At 39.6% G+C, this 15,391-nt stretch overlaps 1 protein-coding gene across 4 annotated transcripts in view; it reads right to left on the reverse strand.

The window, feature by feature from the left end:
* Positions 1 to 7,476: 7,476 nt before the first annotated feature.
* KIAA0930 (KIAA0930 ortholog) overlaps positions 7,477 to 15,391 on the reverse strand; it is a 160,801-nt gene continuing 152,886 nt past the window's right edge. For 3 of the 4 annotated variants that reach the window (XM_019515920.1, XM_019515919.1, XM_019515922.1), the window contains 2 exons: positions 15,226 to 15,381; positions 7,477 to 10,408 (listed from right to left, as the gene is read on the reverse strand). In XM_019515920.1, coding sequence (XP_019371465.1) covers positions 10,368 to 10,408; positions 15,226 to 15,381 — 197 coding nt within the window. In that variant the 3' untranslated portion in view covers positions 7,477 to 10,367. The remainder of the gene's footprint in view (positions 10,409 to 15,225; positions 15,382 to 15,391) is intronic. The other variant, XM_019515921.1, reaches the window with a different exon arrangement.

Raw genomic sequence — 15,391 nt, forward strand, 5'->3', positions numbered from 1 at the left:
TCCCTCCCCCCCCCCCCCCCCCATGAAAATACCCTTCTATTTAGTAAAACAATAATATTTGGTTTAATTTATTAAAAAATAGCATCCTACTCCAAAACAGATAATTTTAGGATAAATAAGAGGGTTGAGTCAAGGAGGTTGCCTCTGCCCCATAGTCTGTAACGGAGATTTAAATTTATAGTAGAAACTATATGAATTACAATGTGCATTAAACTTCTTAAAAGTGTCTCAAACTTTATTTTTGCCTTAAGTTACTTCATTTGTAATTTTTGTAGCTACTGCTTGTGAGTAGAAACTTTAAGATCAAACCAAACTTCAAATGGCATGAACTAATGTGAGTTCAGTCAATTAAACTACTGAGCAAATTAATAAATGTGACCATTCATTGTTATTTCTATCAAAGTAAACTTCAAATACTCTGAATTCTGTCTGTAGGAAACTTAGCTTATTTGATTTTTTTTTAACATGCCTTGTAACTTAAATGTTTTTGGTAGTTCCAAATATGTTGTAAGAGAGTGTACAGAATCCGTGGAAAATGTGAATAAATGTATGGGAGATGCAATAATATTGTATGCTTGGACTTTATGCACAGTTTCTTGATTTTGACTGTAGAGTGGTGTGCATTAGGTTGATGGCAAGACTGACTTCTGGAAAGCCAAACTCAGCTCTCAGATAAAAAGGGATTATTTGAATAACTTCGGGGAATTTTGCCTATCTGCAGCAAGTATACATTTTTTTTTTTTTTTTAATACAGAACAAAGGTGGAATTTTCCATTGTCACTTCACTCAAAAGCCAGGAGCATGGTATTTGTAGTTGTAAACCCAGATTTAGTAAGGCAGGGGCCTCTTTTCTTTACTGATTTAAATAAAAAAAAATACAGTACTACTTCCAAAAACAGTTTACGGGAAACATGAGTGCAGTCAAGACACGTGGAAGTGTTCTATTGTTCTTGTTCTGGTTGTCCAATTCAAAACTATTTTTCTCCTCCTTTTTTTCTTTGAGAGTTCACAGTATTCTTTTCAAAAATACATTTAGTTTCTTTGCACCCTTCAGCAGCACTCACCTCTCCAAACAGGTTATCTTAGTGTTTCTATAGCAAAGGACAGAGCAAATCTACAGCCCCTCTCTTGACTGCTTCTCATCTCAAGATGGAATTCCTTCTTGTTTTAGAAAACCATAGGAAACTTAATCCTTTAATTTTTAGTTTTACAAGTTAGGTCAGAACTTTTTTTTTTCTTGCTCCTAGCAATTTATTAGTTTCTCCTCCAAAGTATCCCTTACAGCTAAAATAGCTACTTCAAGGTCTAGATCAAATGTTCTCACTGTGAGAGCATGACTGAACTGTAAAGCTTCATGCATCAAGGCAAGCATGAGGTCCAGAGAATGGTGAAAATAACTACCAAAGAGCATTTTAAATCCCAGGAAAATGCTGTCAAGTAGTTCTCTAACTTCAACTTCAAACCTGAAAAACTGGAGCAAGGCTGCCTCAATATCCAGAACAAATCAGCTGATCTGGCCCTCAATCTGATAGCACAGCTAAGTTTTCTACCCTTAGAGACCTCCAGTGTTAAAATTAAGACTAGAAAAAACTGTCCAAAGTAGGAGGAGCTTGAAGAATAAATTTTTCAACAGCTCAGATGGGACACATACATTTACTGAGGCTACATTTGTAAATGTAGACCCAAGTAACTTCCTCAGGAAGCTCCCAGGAATCACAGTGCAACATCAAAATGTCAGATGAAAGAATTGACTTGGGACTGCAGAAGTCATCTATCTTTTCCTGGAGTCTGGCTCCATCAGTCACTGCCTTGACAGTATCAGTGATTTGTCTGAGTTCCAGCATTCTTTCCCTTGGTTCTGACCACTACTAGCTAGAGCACTGAGGTGCTTTGTACAGCAGGGAGGTGAATTGGTACTTCATCTCACTAACAGTGAGACTTTAGCACAGCTGCTGTGCTGTTCTCTTGCTACCTCCCCTAGATAGTGTGCTCACCGATGAGTCTCTGAAGGTATCCTATATTTAGAATTCACAGACTTTTGCAGTGCTAAAGTTTGTTCTGGAAAAGCACAGTATACCTAGTGGGGAGGGAGATATCCCAGTATCAGTCCTGGAGTTAAAAGAAATCCATCCTTTGGGCCATGTTTTCCTGCTCTCTTGGCTTCAGGGGCATTTTCCTTCAATTAGTTGTGACTTTCTAGACCAATGTCTCCTCATCAACCATCCTCAAAAGCTGCAGTAAAAAAAAGACCAGACTCAAGTCTTTTCCATCTCATGGCTGTATGGTTCTTGAATAAGAATATATGTATTTTTAAATTGTGTGAAACTTCCAACAGCAGGAAAAATCCAAAACCTGTCTGTTGCAATGTAAAGCCTCACATAAAACAACAGTTCCTGTTGTTCTTGGTTCCTTTCTGGGATGAAACAAGTAAACTGTCCTGAAGTTTAGCGTGGGTATGTCTAATAACCACCTCAACTTGGTACATTCATACTGGACAAACTGTAATCGTAATCTACTATGCTTAGATTCTTGAAAGGCCTGAACAATACAAAATCTGATCCTGCCATAAGATCATAGTATAGTTCTTGCAGCTTTCTAGGTCTGCCATTTGAATTGATAGCATCTACATCTGCATCTGTCAGTAAAAATGCCGCTTCTGACTTATATAATTGCAAGAGCTGGAGAGATTCAGGAGCTAAGTGGACCCTGTTTCACAGACATACCTCCTCCCAGCAGTCATCTTGAAGCTTCACTTAAATCAACACGTCACCTTCTGATAGTTTACCCAATGCTGCCTCTTTTCAGGGTAGCCATCACTTGGAAATGAGAACAACAAAAAGCCTCTGGCTTTTTCTGGTCACAGAAAAGAAGATGAAAGGCATCGTGATTTCCAGTTAAAGCCTTTCCAAACAGATTTCTTACTGTGGATAATAAGATAGCCAAGGTGGATTCTCCTACAATGAAGAGGGTACACTTTACCAAAGGTCAGATAACACCACTGAATCTTGTCCAACTTAATTATTCCACATTTTTTTAAAATATCCAACTAGTGCAAATTATTGCTGATATCTTACATAGAGCATTATAAAGGCCTCATCAACCAGCAGTTCATCACCACCAGTATCAAAAGGAATTATACATAAGATGCGCGCACTCCAACAGCTAACATACAAAGATGTTAAATGGAATCCAGATGGTCTGTAGATCATGCAGCAGAGCCTAGCTGTTGTAAGATGAAGGACTTTCTTGTAGTGGGATATGTTGTTGCTAGTTGACAACTTAAACATTTTTAAGCTCTCTCAGGCTAAGGCTATTTTTCATCAGTTCCTTCAATTTAGGTCACCTAGGACCACTGTAACTGATTCTGACTGCTTGTTGCTTAACAAATTCCAACCCCCTCTTTTTTTTTCAGAAGCAGGAATACCAGCATTCCAGCTAAACATCAAGATGGATAATTTAACCTAGTAGCTAATTTCCACAAACAATTAATTGGACCAATGAGTTGCTGAATCCCTTCCCCCCTCAAACATACACAACATAGATGCTGTATTCTATTTAACTGGAGCCTTCATTTCTTGTCAAACCTCTATTGAAGATTCTGAGATTCCTCACAATGCAGTAGCTACTAAGCTTTTGATATGTATTTAAAATCTAACTATTTGATTTCAAGTGCTTGTTTTAAATGACAACTTTCAGTCTTCATTTTAAATTTTACATCGGACCCAAGACCCATTCTGACTACTAAAAACACAAGCATCATAAATTAACAGAAAGCTAGGTAATTTCATTTTACTAATCCTGCACAAAAGACCCATATAGAAATTTTCAAAAGAAGAGTAGTTCCAGCTACTGGTGTTTTCAGTTTTCTAGTACTAGCCAGACATAACAAAAAGGCTTAAAGGTGCTTCCCACCTCCTGCTCTTTACTAGGTTAATTACTATTTTACTTGTGTACCACATGCACCTTTTCCCCCCAAAATCAGCCTTCCAAAATTAAGGTGCATGTTTTAAGCAGAGAACCTGATTTTTCTTTGCTGGAATAGAAACATGGAGGACTAGAGCATTCAGACACTGCTGCAAAATTACTACAGAGTTCACCCTTCATCTGAACTATAATGTTAATCCTCTATCAACCATAGCAGCTGCATTCAGACATGACTGGAAAAATATTTTCTTTTTTTCATTTTGCCTTCCCAAAACAAGATACTTGTCTTATTCAGGAGGGTCTGTGAGCAAAGTGTTGTACATAATTGAAAATAAGACACCTTTACAACAGTTGCATTGTATCTTTCTGTTCTCTTACTCCCCTCTGCCACACAATGAAGTATGTCTGTAGTGAGTATCCCAAAGATCATTTAAGTGCAATTATAGAAGTGGCTTTTGCTCAAAGTTTAATGAAGCTGAACAGTAAATAAAATAGTCTTAAAATAATGTTCTGCCAGAAAATTGGCAGTTTTCCAGCCAAGTTTTAACTTGTTTAATAAGGACTTGTAATCTTGCAATGACAGATTCCAACAAAGGACAGTACAAAAAATACTATTAACAACATTTATGGTCATTGAAGAGGTCTGTTTATTGGCTGCAGGGTCCAAAGCTTCCTTCACTGCTGCCATATGTGAAATTAGTTTTGGTTTTGGTGCACACAGATTCTTGTTGCTGTTTGTTCAAAGGGCTCAGTTAGTGTCAGCATGATTTTTAGTTGACCATCTGTTACTGTTGATGATCAATGAGGCAAAAACCATGCAACAAGTGCTAGTTGGATAAAATTAATCTGAGACTATTTATATATTTACAGAAGAAATGTTGAACATTGTGACCAGTTTGGAGTCTTGTGTTATCCTGATTGAGTGCCCATACAGTTACATTCTGATGTGAAATATTCTCTTGTTTAAGATTTGGTGTACAGAAGACTTATTCATTAAACACTTCCATTAACTGTACCTACTTTCAACAACCTTTCAATACACTATTTCTACACACCATTATGCACCTTTGTTCAGTCATATGTAATAATAGGATATAAAATAAGAAACAAGGTACAGCAGTCTCAGACACCTTAAAGGACTGTGATCACAAGGAATATATTTTCCAATGCTTTTAGTCATAGCTGGAGGCCATGAGGATGGCTTTATAATGAGTCCAGAGGAAATATATGGCTTGGCCAAAGTTGCTGGCTCCTGCCACATACAGGTAGAATTTTCAAGAGTACCTTTTTCTGGTTTTTGAAAGATGCTCTTAACTCCCATTGATTGGAGGCACTTCTGAAAATTTTCCCTACAGCTATTTGTAACAAAGGGAGGTTTTAGACATGAAAAGCAAGCATGATTAGATCAATTCAGCTGATTCTTGGAAAGTAGTATCATGAGGGACATCAATGGACTCCTGTAGAACCTCAGTGAAACCATAGGATTCTGTTAACATGGACCCAGTGGTGGGGTTTAGGCCTTAACTGGCTGTCTGAACAAAATGATGGTAACAAGGAGAAATTCTGGGGAAGGACTCTGAATGCCCTTACAACTCTCAAAGTAAATGTATAGATTCCTTTTTTTAGAAAAGGGCATTGCCTCCACAAATGGAAAGGTATGGATGATAGATAGCACAATACAGCTCACATCACAGACATACACATCTTGAAGCTCACATGGTTTTGTTACAGTACTTCAAGCCACATTTATCATAGTGAGGAAGGTGAAATGACTTGACTGTTCTGAATGGAAGATATGCAAACCCAAGTGGGTTGAGGTGGTTTTGACTCAGCCTCTACAAATCAAGTTTTCCCTTAAGTCTGAATTAATCAAAAAGAGGTAATATGAACCCACACAGTCGGCATGAACCAAAACTGCTGAATATTTTTACATTTCTAAGAACGGTCTCCATCCTGTGGCGGCTAGGGGGGAAATTGTTAAGGACTTTGAATGGGATTTTACATACACAGTGGTCTCTAAGGCACAGCAATGACCTGCTAATATTACATAATTGACGTAGGAGAATGCCATTAATGTTATCGTGATGAGTAGTAAGTTTCTGTTAAGGGTCTGTTTAGTTTGGAAAGATTCTTACACACTTGCCTTTGACATCATCTAAATACATATCCAGAGGATGATCCAAATGGCAAATTGCAGATCTGGATGACATGGTTGTGCGCAAAAGAGAAGATCATTAGACAATCGGAAAAAACAAGTATGATAAGGTGGCATTCACTGATCAACTGACCTATGCAGCAAAGCTTTCTAGACTTACGTTTATCATACAGCTGCTTTATATATAAAGGATCTTCACTCTAACAGTCCAGCATCAGTATGCCCAATTAAAATTGTTGGTGTTCCAATACTTAAGACAGTGTCACTTGTAAACTAAGACATCATAGACTCTGGTAGTCTATACAGTATACTTGCTTACTGGATAACAATTAACACTCAATCCATTCCCTGGCACCATTGGTTGGTTTGTTCTTTGATTGCCAGTAGTGGCACAAACCTGTTGGTTTAATGCTTTGGAGCTACAGGTTTCCCTCGATTTATGTGGTACATGCGTTCCCAGAGAATGGTGCATAAATCAAATTCACATAAAGTGAAGCCACTTGATAATGTAACAAGAAGGGATAGGTTCCCATGGTGGGAAGGGAAGGAGGGAGTGAGGCTGGGACTAGGGAAGGGGTGGGGTGCCACTCCCAGGGCTGCACAAGGGAACAAAGCAGAGGGAACTGTCAGTGGGTGCAGGGTGGGGGGGCGTGATTCTTGCTGCAGCAGGGGTAGGGTTAATTGGAACAACGTGGAGCCCCGGGTGGCACAACAGCAGGCTGCTGCTACTGACTGGGGCCAGCAGTGGCACGGGGGTCTTCCCAGCGTTCAGGGTGGGCTGTGCCAAGTGTCAGGAACAGCCCAGTGCTGCCACCAGCTGCAGCCTGCAGTGGCATCCTACTGTCATCCCACAAGCAGATCTGCGGGTATGCACCCCTCAGGAAGAGCCCAGCACATCCCTCCAGTCGCTGCAGCACGGGTTGGCATGAATGCTGCACCCTGGGCCACCCGGGACTCTGCTTCTTCCCACTCACCCCTGCTGCAGTGGGCCCAGGAGCAGCTGACACCAGCTGCCTGCACCACAGCATGGTGTAGTCCAGGAGCTGGGGTGACTGGAGACAGGCGGTGCATGGTGCAGCCCAGCAGCTGCAGGCAGCTGGCGCCAGCTGCTCCTGGGGTTGCTGCAGCAGTGGCTGGGGTGAGTAGGGCCCCAGCCCCATGGCCCTTTCCCCTCCCCCCACAAAAACTTACCTGCTGGGGGGGGGAGGGGGGGTTTGCCAATCACATGAGTGAATTCACCTTACATATAATGAACTATGGGTCTACAAATGCTCATTGCATAAGAGCAAATTTGCATATACAGAACCCACATAAATTGAGGGAAACCGGTATAAGAAAGAGAACCATCCAAAAAAGATCAAAGGTTCCCATCTAACATTCCCTTATTTGGTATAGTGCAATAATATGCTAAGGGCCCAGCCATACCATCCTCACCTAGGTAAGAGCCTAGTTAATCTCACAAGGACTGTCTGGGTGAGGACTACAAGTTTCAGTTCTACGGATTTAAGTAAGAAATCCTCATATACTATGAAGCAATGTTTCATACAACATTTAAACTAGTTTTTTACTCAACAGTAGAAAATGACAAATTAGAACTGTACTTGGATCTCTATTGCAGATTTTTGAAGGGGCTATTTTAGTCTAGTACAGGGAGCTATTTCCTAAGAGCACTATTGACATTCAACAGACTTCCTGATTGATATTTCCCACAGATGTCCATCTGGGTGCATTTACAGCCCATTTCTGCTACTTATAAAAAGGCAATTGACAGTTGTCATTCCAAGTGCCTACAGCACATCAGCTAACACAATATAAAAGATATCAAATGGACTAGTTGACTTCTTTTTAGGATTTTCATATAGCAGCCCTTGAAAATCTAGACATTACCAACACTCTTCCTTTGGATACAATAGAGAAGACAGTGTCTTGTATAATGCTTTAGAACTTGTACTGCCTTATCGTAGAATTGCCTTTACATTCCTGGACTATTATAGTATCATGCTGTGTTTGCTATTTATGCTGAAAAATATACTTAGTGGGACTTTTTTGGGGTCTCTAGCCCATCAGAATTGAAGCTACCTACTCCTACTATGCTGATAACATCAACCCACAGGAATAAAATCACTGCTATACACAGCACTGCTGCCTACAAGTCACATTTCCAACTGGATAACTTTTCTATTTGTAATATTCATCTATCTCAGTATTTGATTTAAAATGTATCAATTGCCTCAAAGTAAAAATGTTATCCCTCTCCCTCCCCCCCAAATATTCAAAGAAACACAACACTGATTTGCTTTGCCCAGCAGTGTGAATGTGCAGAATATGGAGCATTTTAGGAGGCTGTCTTGATGAAAAGTGATTTCATTCTTGACACAGGCACTGAGGTAACACACAGTCTAAATCAGTCTCCAGCCTGTTTAAGACTGGTTAATACTAACAGTACAAACTTTATTTAATGCAGAAATGTTTTACCAAAAGGTAGACTGGAACTTGATCTACAATCTCTCTATAGTGTGTTCATATTGCCAGTGTTAGAAATACCCTCACTTTGTATCAAGTTAACTGCTTCCATATCTAGCCTCAAAAATGCATATTCTAGTTTAACTCTGAAGTATAACCACAAATAGACCAGTAAGTATTTCTTATCACATAGACCCAACCATATTGGGCTGAGCAATTAGTCCCAGTATACCTCAAAGTTGTAATGAACCTATTTCCATGCAACCTGGCTGGGGGATGGGAGGGGAAAAAAAAAAAAAAAAAATCAGTTATATCAGAGAAGTTAAATCATCTGAGACTATTGAGAGAATTACAACAAAGCAGTTTAGGAAAGGTTAAGGGGAAAACAAAGATGCCAGCTTTAAGCGCATGCCATGTTGGTAGCTGCAGTGCCAATGTAGAGCTTAATATGATTCTATTATGAAATGCAACTAAAATAGCATCTAGTCTTTCAATTTACCTCTATAGGTGCAGCTGAGAGAGTCTTCCCTGCTTTCTTGAGTGAAACTACTTTTTCCTCATTCTGTCTGCAATACTAGTTCTGCAGTATTCTGGGAGAAGCCTGAGTCCCACATCAGACTTGTTGACTAAGCTTTGATTGCAGGATATTTACTCATTTGGCTTTCAAATTCTAAGAGGGAGTTTACAAGGCTTCTGTTTAGAAAAAGCTGCATTTTATTTGTAAACATAGCAGGTTTTTCCTAAAAGCTACTGAAGGACAATTATAAAACTTCCCACTGCCATTTGCAGTTATTTTGAAAAATAGAACTTCACTGAAATGTTGATGTTCGCCTGAAAGAAAAATCTTTGTGCTTTTGGTACAGTGAACCAGCACAGGTTTTAACTGAAATTTAGAATCTGGGAAAATTGCCAAAAATGTGATCAAAACTTGAAGCCCTCCTTCATTATTCCTACGTCTACTAGGACAATTCCAATTACTTTAGCTTCCTGTGTATGCAGAGGAAGAGTGGTAGTTTGTAGGATTTTCTGGTACTAGAGTCTAGTTAATTAATCCTGTTTCTCATCTTACATTAAAACTCAGATTTTTTTCTTAGGAACCTGATATTAGTGGCAGTATATGGCAACATCTTTCACCTTTCTCGTATTGGTTCATTCCCTTAGACTATCCTAGAAGCTGAAATCTTCACTGTTCTTTGGTAGATAGGGAAAACATCCTCAAAACCAACTTATCTTAGTCCTCAAGGATACACACCAAGAGAAACATCCGTTTAGTTCCACCCTGACCTACTGCACATACCACATGGCAATGATATTTGTAGCATCTTTTGCCTTAACCTTCCTCAGTAGTAAACTACATTATTATCCCTTTGGCCCCAACACACACAGCCATTATAACAAGTAGTGCATGGACAATAGTCTATGGAACAAAGTTCATTGGTACACCTTTATGAAATCCTAAAGTTGCTTCTCAAAGAATATAAAGTTCAACACATTCTGTACATGTTGTTGGTTTCTTAATTATACAGTAAACATGGTAACAAATTGTTCATAAAGCATTGATTCTTTTTAAATGCAGCCCCTTCTGGTTTTGTTTGTGAAAGTCCTCTTCTAGTCAGAATACTAGTGAGATGTACTGTCAGTGTGCATACGGTACACGACAGCAGAGGAAGGAAGAAAGAGGCACTTTTTGATTGGCTGGTATTCTTTGACTTCCCTTTTTCTGTGTAGGTCTAGGTTCCTGACACTAGATGGTAGTGTTGTCACAGAAAAAACACTGCGGGTAGGCACTTGGCAGCAAGGTTCCAAGGCAGTGCCCAGCTCTCTGCTATGTCATCAGGATCGGTTTCTGCCGCACTTCCACAATATCTATAGACACAGAAGATAAGAGACATTATAGCAAATATCTAAGGGTGGCTGGTGTATAAGAGAGACATAGTTAGCAGCATTAGTCTGAAGTCAAGTAGAAGGGCAAGATAGATTTGCACCTTGTAGACCAAGCAAAGAGAGAGAGTGAGTGTGTGTGTGTGTGTGTGTGTGTGTGTGTGTGTGTGTGTACGTACGCACACACGTGTAGAGAGAGTGAGCAAGCTCGCTCATCAGAGGCTGTGAGCTTCAGCTCATGAAAACTTGTGTGCTCGTTTGCTCTCTCTACACACACATACAGACAAACTTTGGTTAGTCTATAAGGTGCAAATCTACCCTGCCTTCTCTATTGGTATATTGGAAACAGGAATATAATCCTGGATTATACCTTTAAATAAATCACAGCTTGTTTCTACACTACATCACAAGCGTGTTCAAACAAAGCTACCATTCAATGCTGTATAAAGAAATATTTATCACTTGAAACTGTGTGCTATAGATATAGTGGCAAACAAACAGTACATTCCATCCTCAATAGTGGATAACTGATCTAATACATAGTTTTTATAGCAGTATGGGATCCTTTGAAATAAAACCATTCTCTAAAGGAACCAGGAAGAGTCCCATCACTGGAAACAGAACACTAGAAAATTTACTGTTGCAAAACAAGCCTTTGCTGACAGGAAGAAATCCATCAAGGCCCACCCTTGGAAATCAACAGGAGTTAGGTGCCTGTATACTTTTGAGAATCTGGGTCAAAAGCAGTAAAGTAACCTAATTCCAGGAGAGCTGACTTATTTATGTGGCGTCCTGGGGCCAGTTTTTTTCAATATTGCCATCAGTGACCTGGAAGATGGGATGGAGTGCACCCTCAGCAAGTTTACAGATGATACCAAGATGGGTGGAGTAGTAAGTATGCTGGAGGGTAGAACTAGGATTCAGAAAGACCTAGACAAATAGAAGGATTGGATCTAAAGAAATCTCATGAGGTTCAATAGGGACAAGTGCAAAGACCTGCACTTAGGGCAAAACAATCCCATGCACTGGTGAAGACTGGGGACTGTCTGGCTAAGCAGCAGCTCTGCAGAAAAGGACCTGGGGATTAGAGTGGACAATAAGCTTAATGAGAGCCAATAGTGTACCCTTGTTGCAAAGAAAGCTAATAGTATACTGGGCTGCATTGGTGAGAGTATTGCCAGCAGATCAAGCGAAACAATTCTTCCCTTCTATTCAGCACTGGTGAGGTCACATCTGGAGTACTGTGTCCAGTGTTGGGCCCTCCACTACAGAAAGGCTGTAGACAAATGGGAGAGAGTTCAGTCGAGGGCAATGAGAATGGTTAGGGGGTTGGGGCACATGACTTATGAAGAAACACTGAGGGAACTGGGTTTATTTAGTCTGGAAAAGAAAAGACTGAGGGGAAATTTAATAGCAGCCTTCAGCTAGCTGAAGGGTGGTTCCAAAGAGGATGGAGCTAGACTATTGTCAGTGGTGGCAGATTACAAAACAAGCAGCAATGGTCTCAAATTACAACAGTGGAAGTTCACGTTAAATAGAAGGAACATCTCTCACTAGGAGGCTAGTAAAGCACTGGAACAGGTTACTCAGAGAGGTTGTAGAATTTCCATCCTTGGACATTTTTAAGATCAGACTAGACAAAGCTTTGGCTGGGATGGTCTAGTTGGGGATGGTCCTGCTTTGAGCAGGGGGTTGGACTAGATGACCTCCTGAGGTCTCTTCCAACCCTCATTTTTTATGATTCTATGAATTCATGCTCAAAGAGAACATCCTGGTTCCCTAAACTGAAAAGTAAAGGAAAGAAAAGTAATAGGATTTCTTCCTGCTGGCTGTAGTTATATACAAAATATAGTGAATTTTTTTTAATGGTCCAGCAAAACATTAATGTTGAATGTTCCTTTGACAGTTATAGGCCCCATATTGGCATCTATAAAAGGTGGACATTTTAATTAGTGTTAATCTATTTAACAGGCTTTGGAAGTTGACCTGCTTTATCAGGTGGCATAAAGAGGCTGCTGGTTGAGATAAGTATGAAATTTAAATTGACAACATTAGAGGAAGATCAAGTAACTGCACAAAGATGCAAAGATTTAAGTTTTTTTCCAAGATTCTCAATTGTTCCAATTCACTTTTCTAAGGCATTAAACCAGGTACAATATTCTCTGCTTTCTTCCACTTTTGATCACTATAGCTTTAATTTTACCTACTGGGGCTTTGTAAGAATCAACTTCTAAGACAGCAAAACAAGGTCCGTGCCTGTCAGTGAACAACATTCTGAGATTGATACAGCTAGTATGCAAAACTGCACTTTGTGGAGTGGCTAAGAGGCACTAAAGATGCATTTTCATTGGCACTCCCACCTTATGCAAAGGCCAGGAGTAAAAAACTGAAGAGAAACGATCCAAAGCAACAACTTTTATGCAGTCTATATATTGTGCTCCCTTTTCTCTGTTTACTTGAGACCTGCTGTAAACACTGATTTGTGGAACATTTTCCCATACATTAAGTCTCAGAAAGGGCATGTCAGCAAATATTTGAAGATTTAGGCATTTGTGTCACCCACTTAAAGCAAATCTTAAATACCAGCCAAAACAATACATCTATGTACTCAAAAAACACCTACAGTAAGAGATATGTCTCTTAATGCAGATCCCAGCTGTACAGTAGAAAGAGTCTCAGGAAGCTAGGTATAGAGAATTACCTTACTAAGGTAAGATATACAGAGTTATCTTACTAAGTTTATAGATGGTTACCCATTTCTCCCAAATAGTGTTCAGAATACACTCTAAATGATGCAGGACCAAGTTTTACTATAAGAATGCTATTTGAACTTGGAGTTTGTTCTGAATTAAGTCTATACCTGTATACCCAGTTAGAGCAAAATATTATTTATATCTATGTTATTGGTATCTGAAGTACCTGCTACTGCCTCAACTTCATGTTCTATAACACATTAATCCACCCCTGTTAAGTAGTTTGAGTTCCCTGGATGAAAACTGCCCTAGAGATGCCAATTATTATTAAAGTAGATATCATTGTCACAGCAGTTCTCTCCTTCCACCTCTTTCAACATCAGTTGAAGAGATTCTAATAATCAAATGTTGTCTGTCACAACTCTTCCCACATCTCTTCATACCACCTTTTAGAGAGAGTCTGATGAATATATGGGTCAGAATCTGTTCCGTGAGCCAATTCTATCGTGCTCTCCTTTTAAAGCATTTATTTTTGTGACATGCCATCCTCTTATCCTTCAAAACAAGTCACAAAAAGCAGAAGTGAATAGAAGGAACTACCCACATTTTGCTTTAATGTTTTTTCAGGGACTCTAGCAGGATAGCATATCATCATAGTTGGATGCTTAAGTACCACTTACATGGTAAAGAGGTGGAACAGGATCTGCCTTACAGGGTTTATTATGTTCCCTAAATGGCAATTTATTTGGATTACCATGAACCATTGTATCAGGTGAAAGCCCTACACTTGGATAAACAAATTTATCAGCCTACACATCCCCACTGACCTCAGTTGGATTTGAAAACACAAGAAGCCCAAGTAACAGAAACTTCCAGATCAAAACCAACTCCCTGAATTGTATTAGGAGACTATGTAAAGACTATGAAGCATGAAAAGAGCAGGGCCACTCAAGCAGGGTTAGGCCTATCAGCCAGAATCCCTAGACACATCACCAGTAAACAGTAGTTCATAGCATAAGACTGATAGACTTGGAAGAATCAGCATGGAGCTTTGATCTTTGCCCAATACTGAAAATAATCTGTTAGGTTAAAAATAGCTAGGAAGGGCTCCATGCCAAGCCTAGATCTAAAATCAGTCTGGAAAGAGCTGAAAGGCTCCATAGATTTCAACACTACCCTCTACCTACTACTCTATTCCTAATTATTCTTCCTGAAACAGGAGGGTTGGAGGCAAGTGGAACAGTCAGTGTCAAGACATGGTTTCTCAGCAAAGGTACTTAGCAATCACTTAACAAGTCCCACTAATAACATAGCTCAGAGCCTCCTGAAAGTTTCCCTGTAAAGCCCAAATGACTTGAATTCTAATGTGGCAAAAATGGAATGTCAGTAAGCAAAACTGGCCAGATATTAAGAAACAGTCTGGCTGCTGCCCAAACCACTTCGACTAATCTGCTATTATGGAGGCAACACATCCAGTAAGTGAAATAAATGGAAATCCCTCCTTTGCAAAGAAATACTTGGTCCTACATCTGAGTAGCAAAATCCTTACTTGCTATGCTGTCTGCCACCCAGAAGAGTCAGAATTTTACAAATGCTGTTCAAGAAAGATATCTCTTCATCTCCATCACTGCCTGAGCATAAAACACCTTTATGTTCATTCTGCTGGAACTATTCCAATTCCAAACACTGCTTCCAGTGCAGGGGCATTAGCTTTATACCCTCCACGTTTCTACTCTCTAACTGGCTGTACCCTATATGACACAACCTTAAAAATAACCCAGCAGAATGTGTCAAGGAGGGGGATTGTTTAGGACCAAGTAAATAAGTAGTCAAGAACAAAAGATATATGCATGGTGCTCACCTCAAGCTATAGAAATCCGATGTCATGGCTACAATCAAGTTCAACTGGCTATGCAGTGTTCAGTAGCCATATTATATGACTACTGAATATATATATGGCTTCTGATATATATCAGAAAAAAAAAAACCCAAAGCAAATAGCAATTTGATATTTTTACATTAAGCGCAACCCTGAGAAACCAGTTAAAGCATAGTTATATGTCACTGGAGTAATTTCTGTGTTTATGTGAAGACGACAAAAAGTTTCACCTGTTAAAATTCGATGCAGTGGCAAAGTGACGTAGGTTAAATGTGCATAGAGTAGAAAGTTTTCATCTGTTCTGTTTAACTTCAGCCACGAGCCAACCAGGGACCGTCCTGTTCCCGATAAGGACCGCGACCTTAGATTAGTTGCATTGTGCAGATCTGTGAAGGC

The sequence above is a fragment of the Gavialis gangeticus genome, unplaced genomic scaffold, assembly GCF_001723915.1.
Source record: "Gavialis gangeticus isolate Ggan-Ray unplaced genomic scaffold, GavGan_comp1, whole genome shotgun sequence".
Taxonomy (NCBI): domain Eukaryota; kingdom Metazoa; phylum Chordata; order Crocodylia; family Gavialidae; genus Gavialis; species Gavialis gangeticus.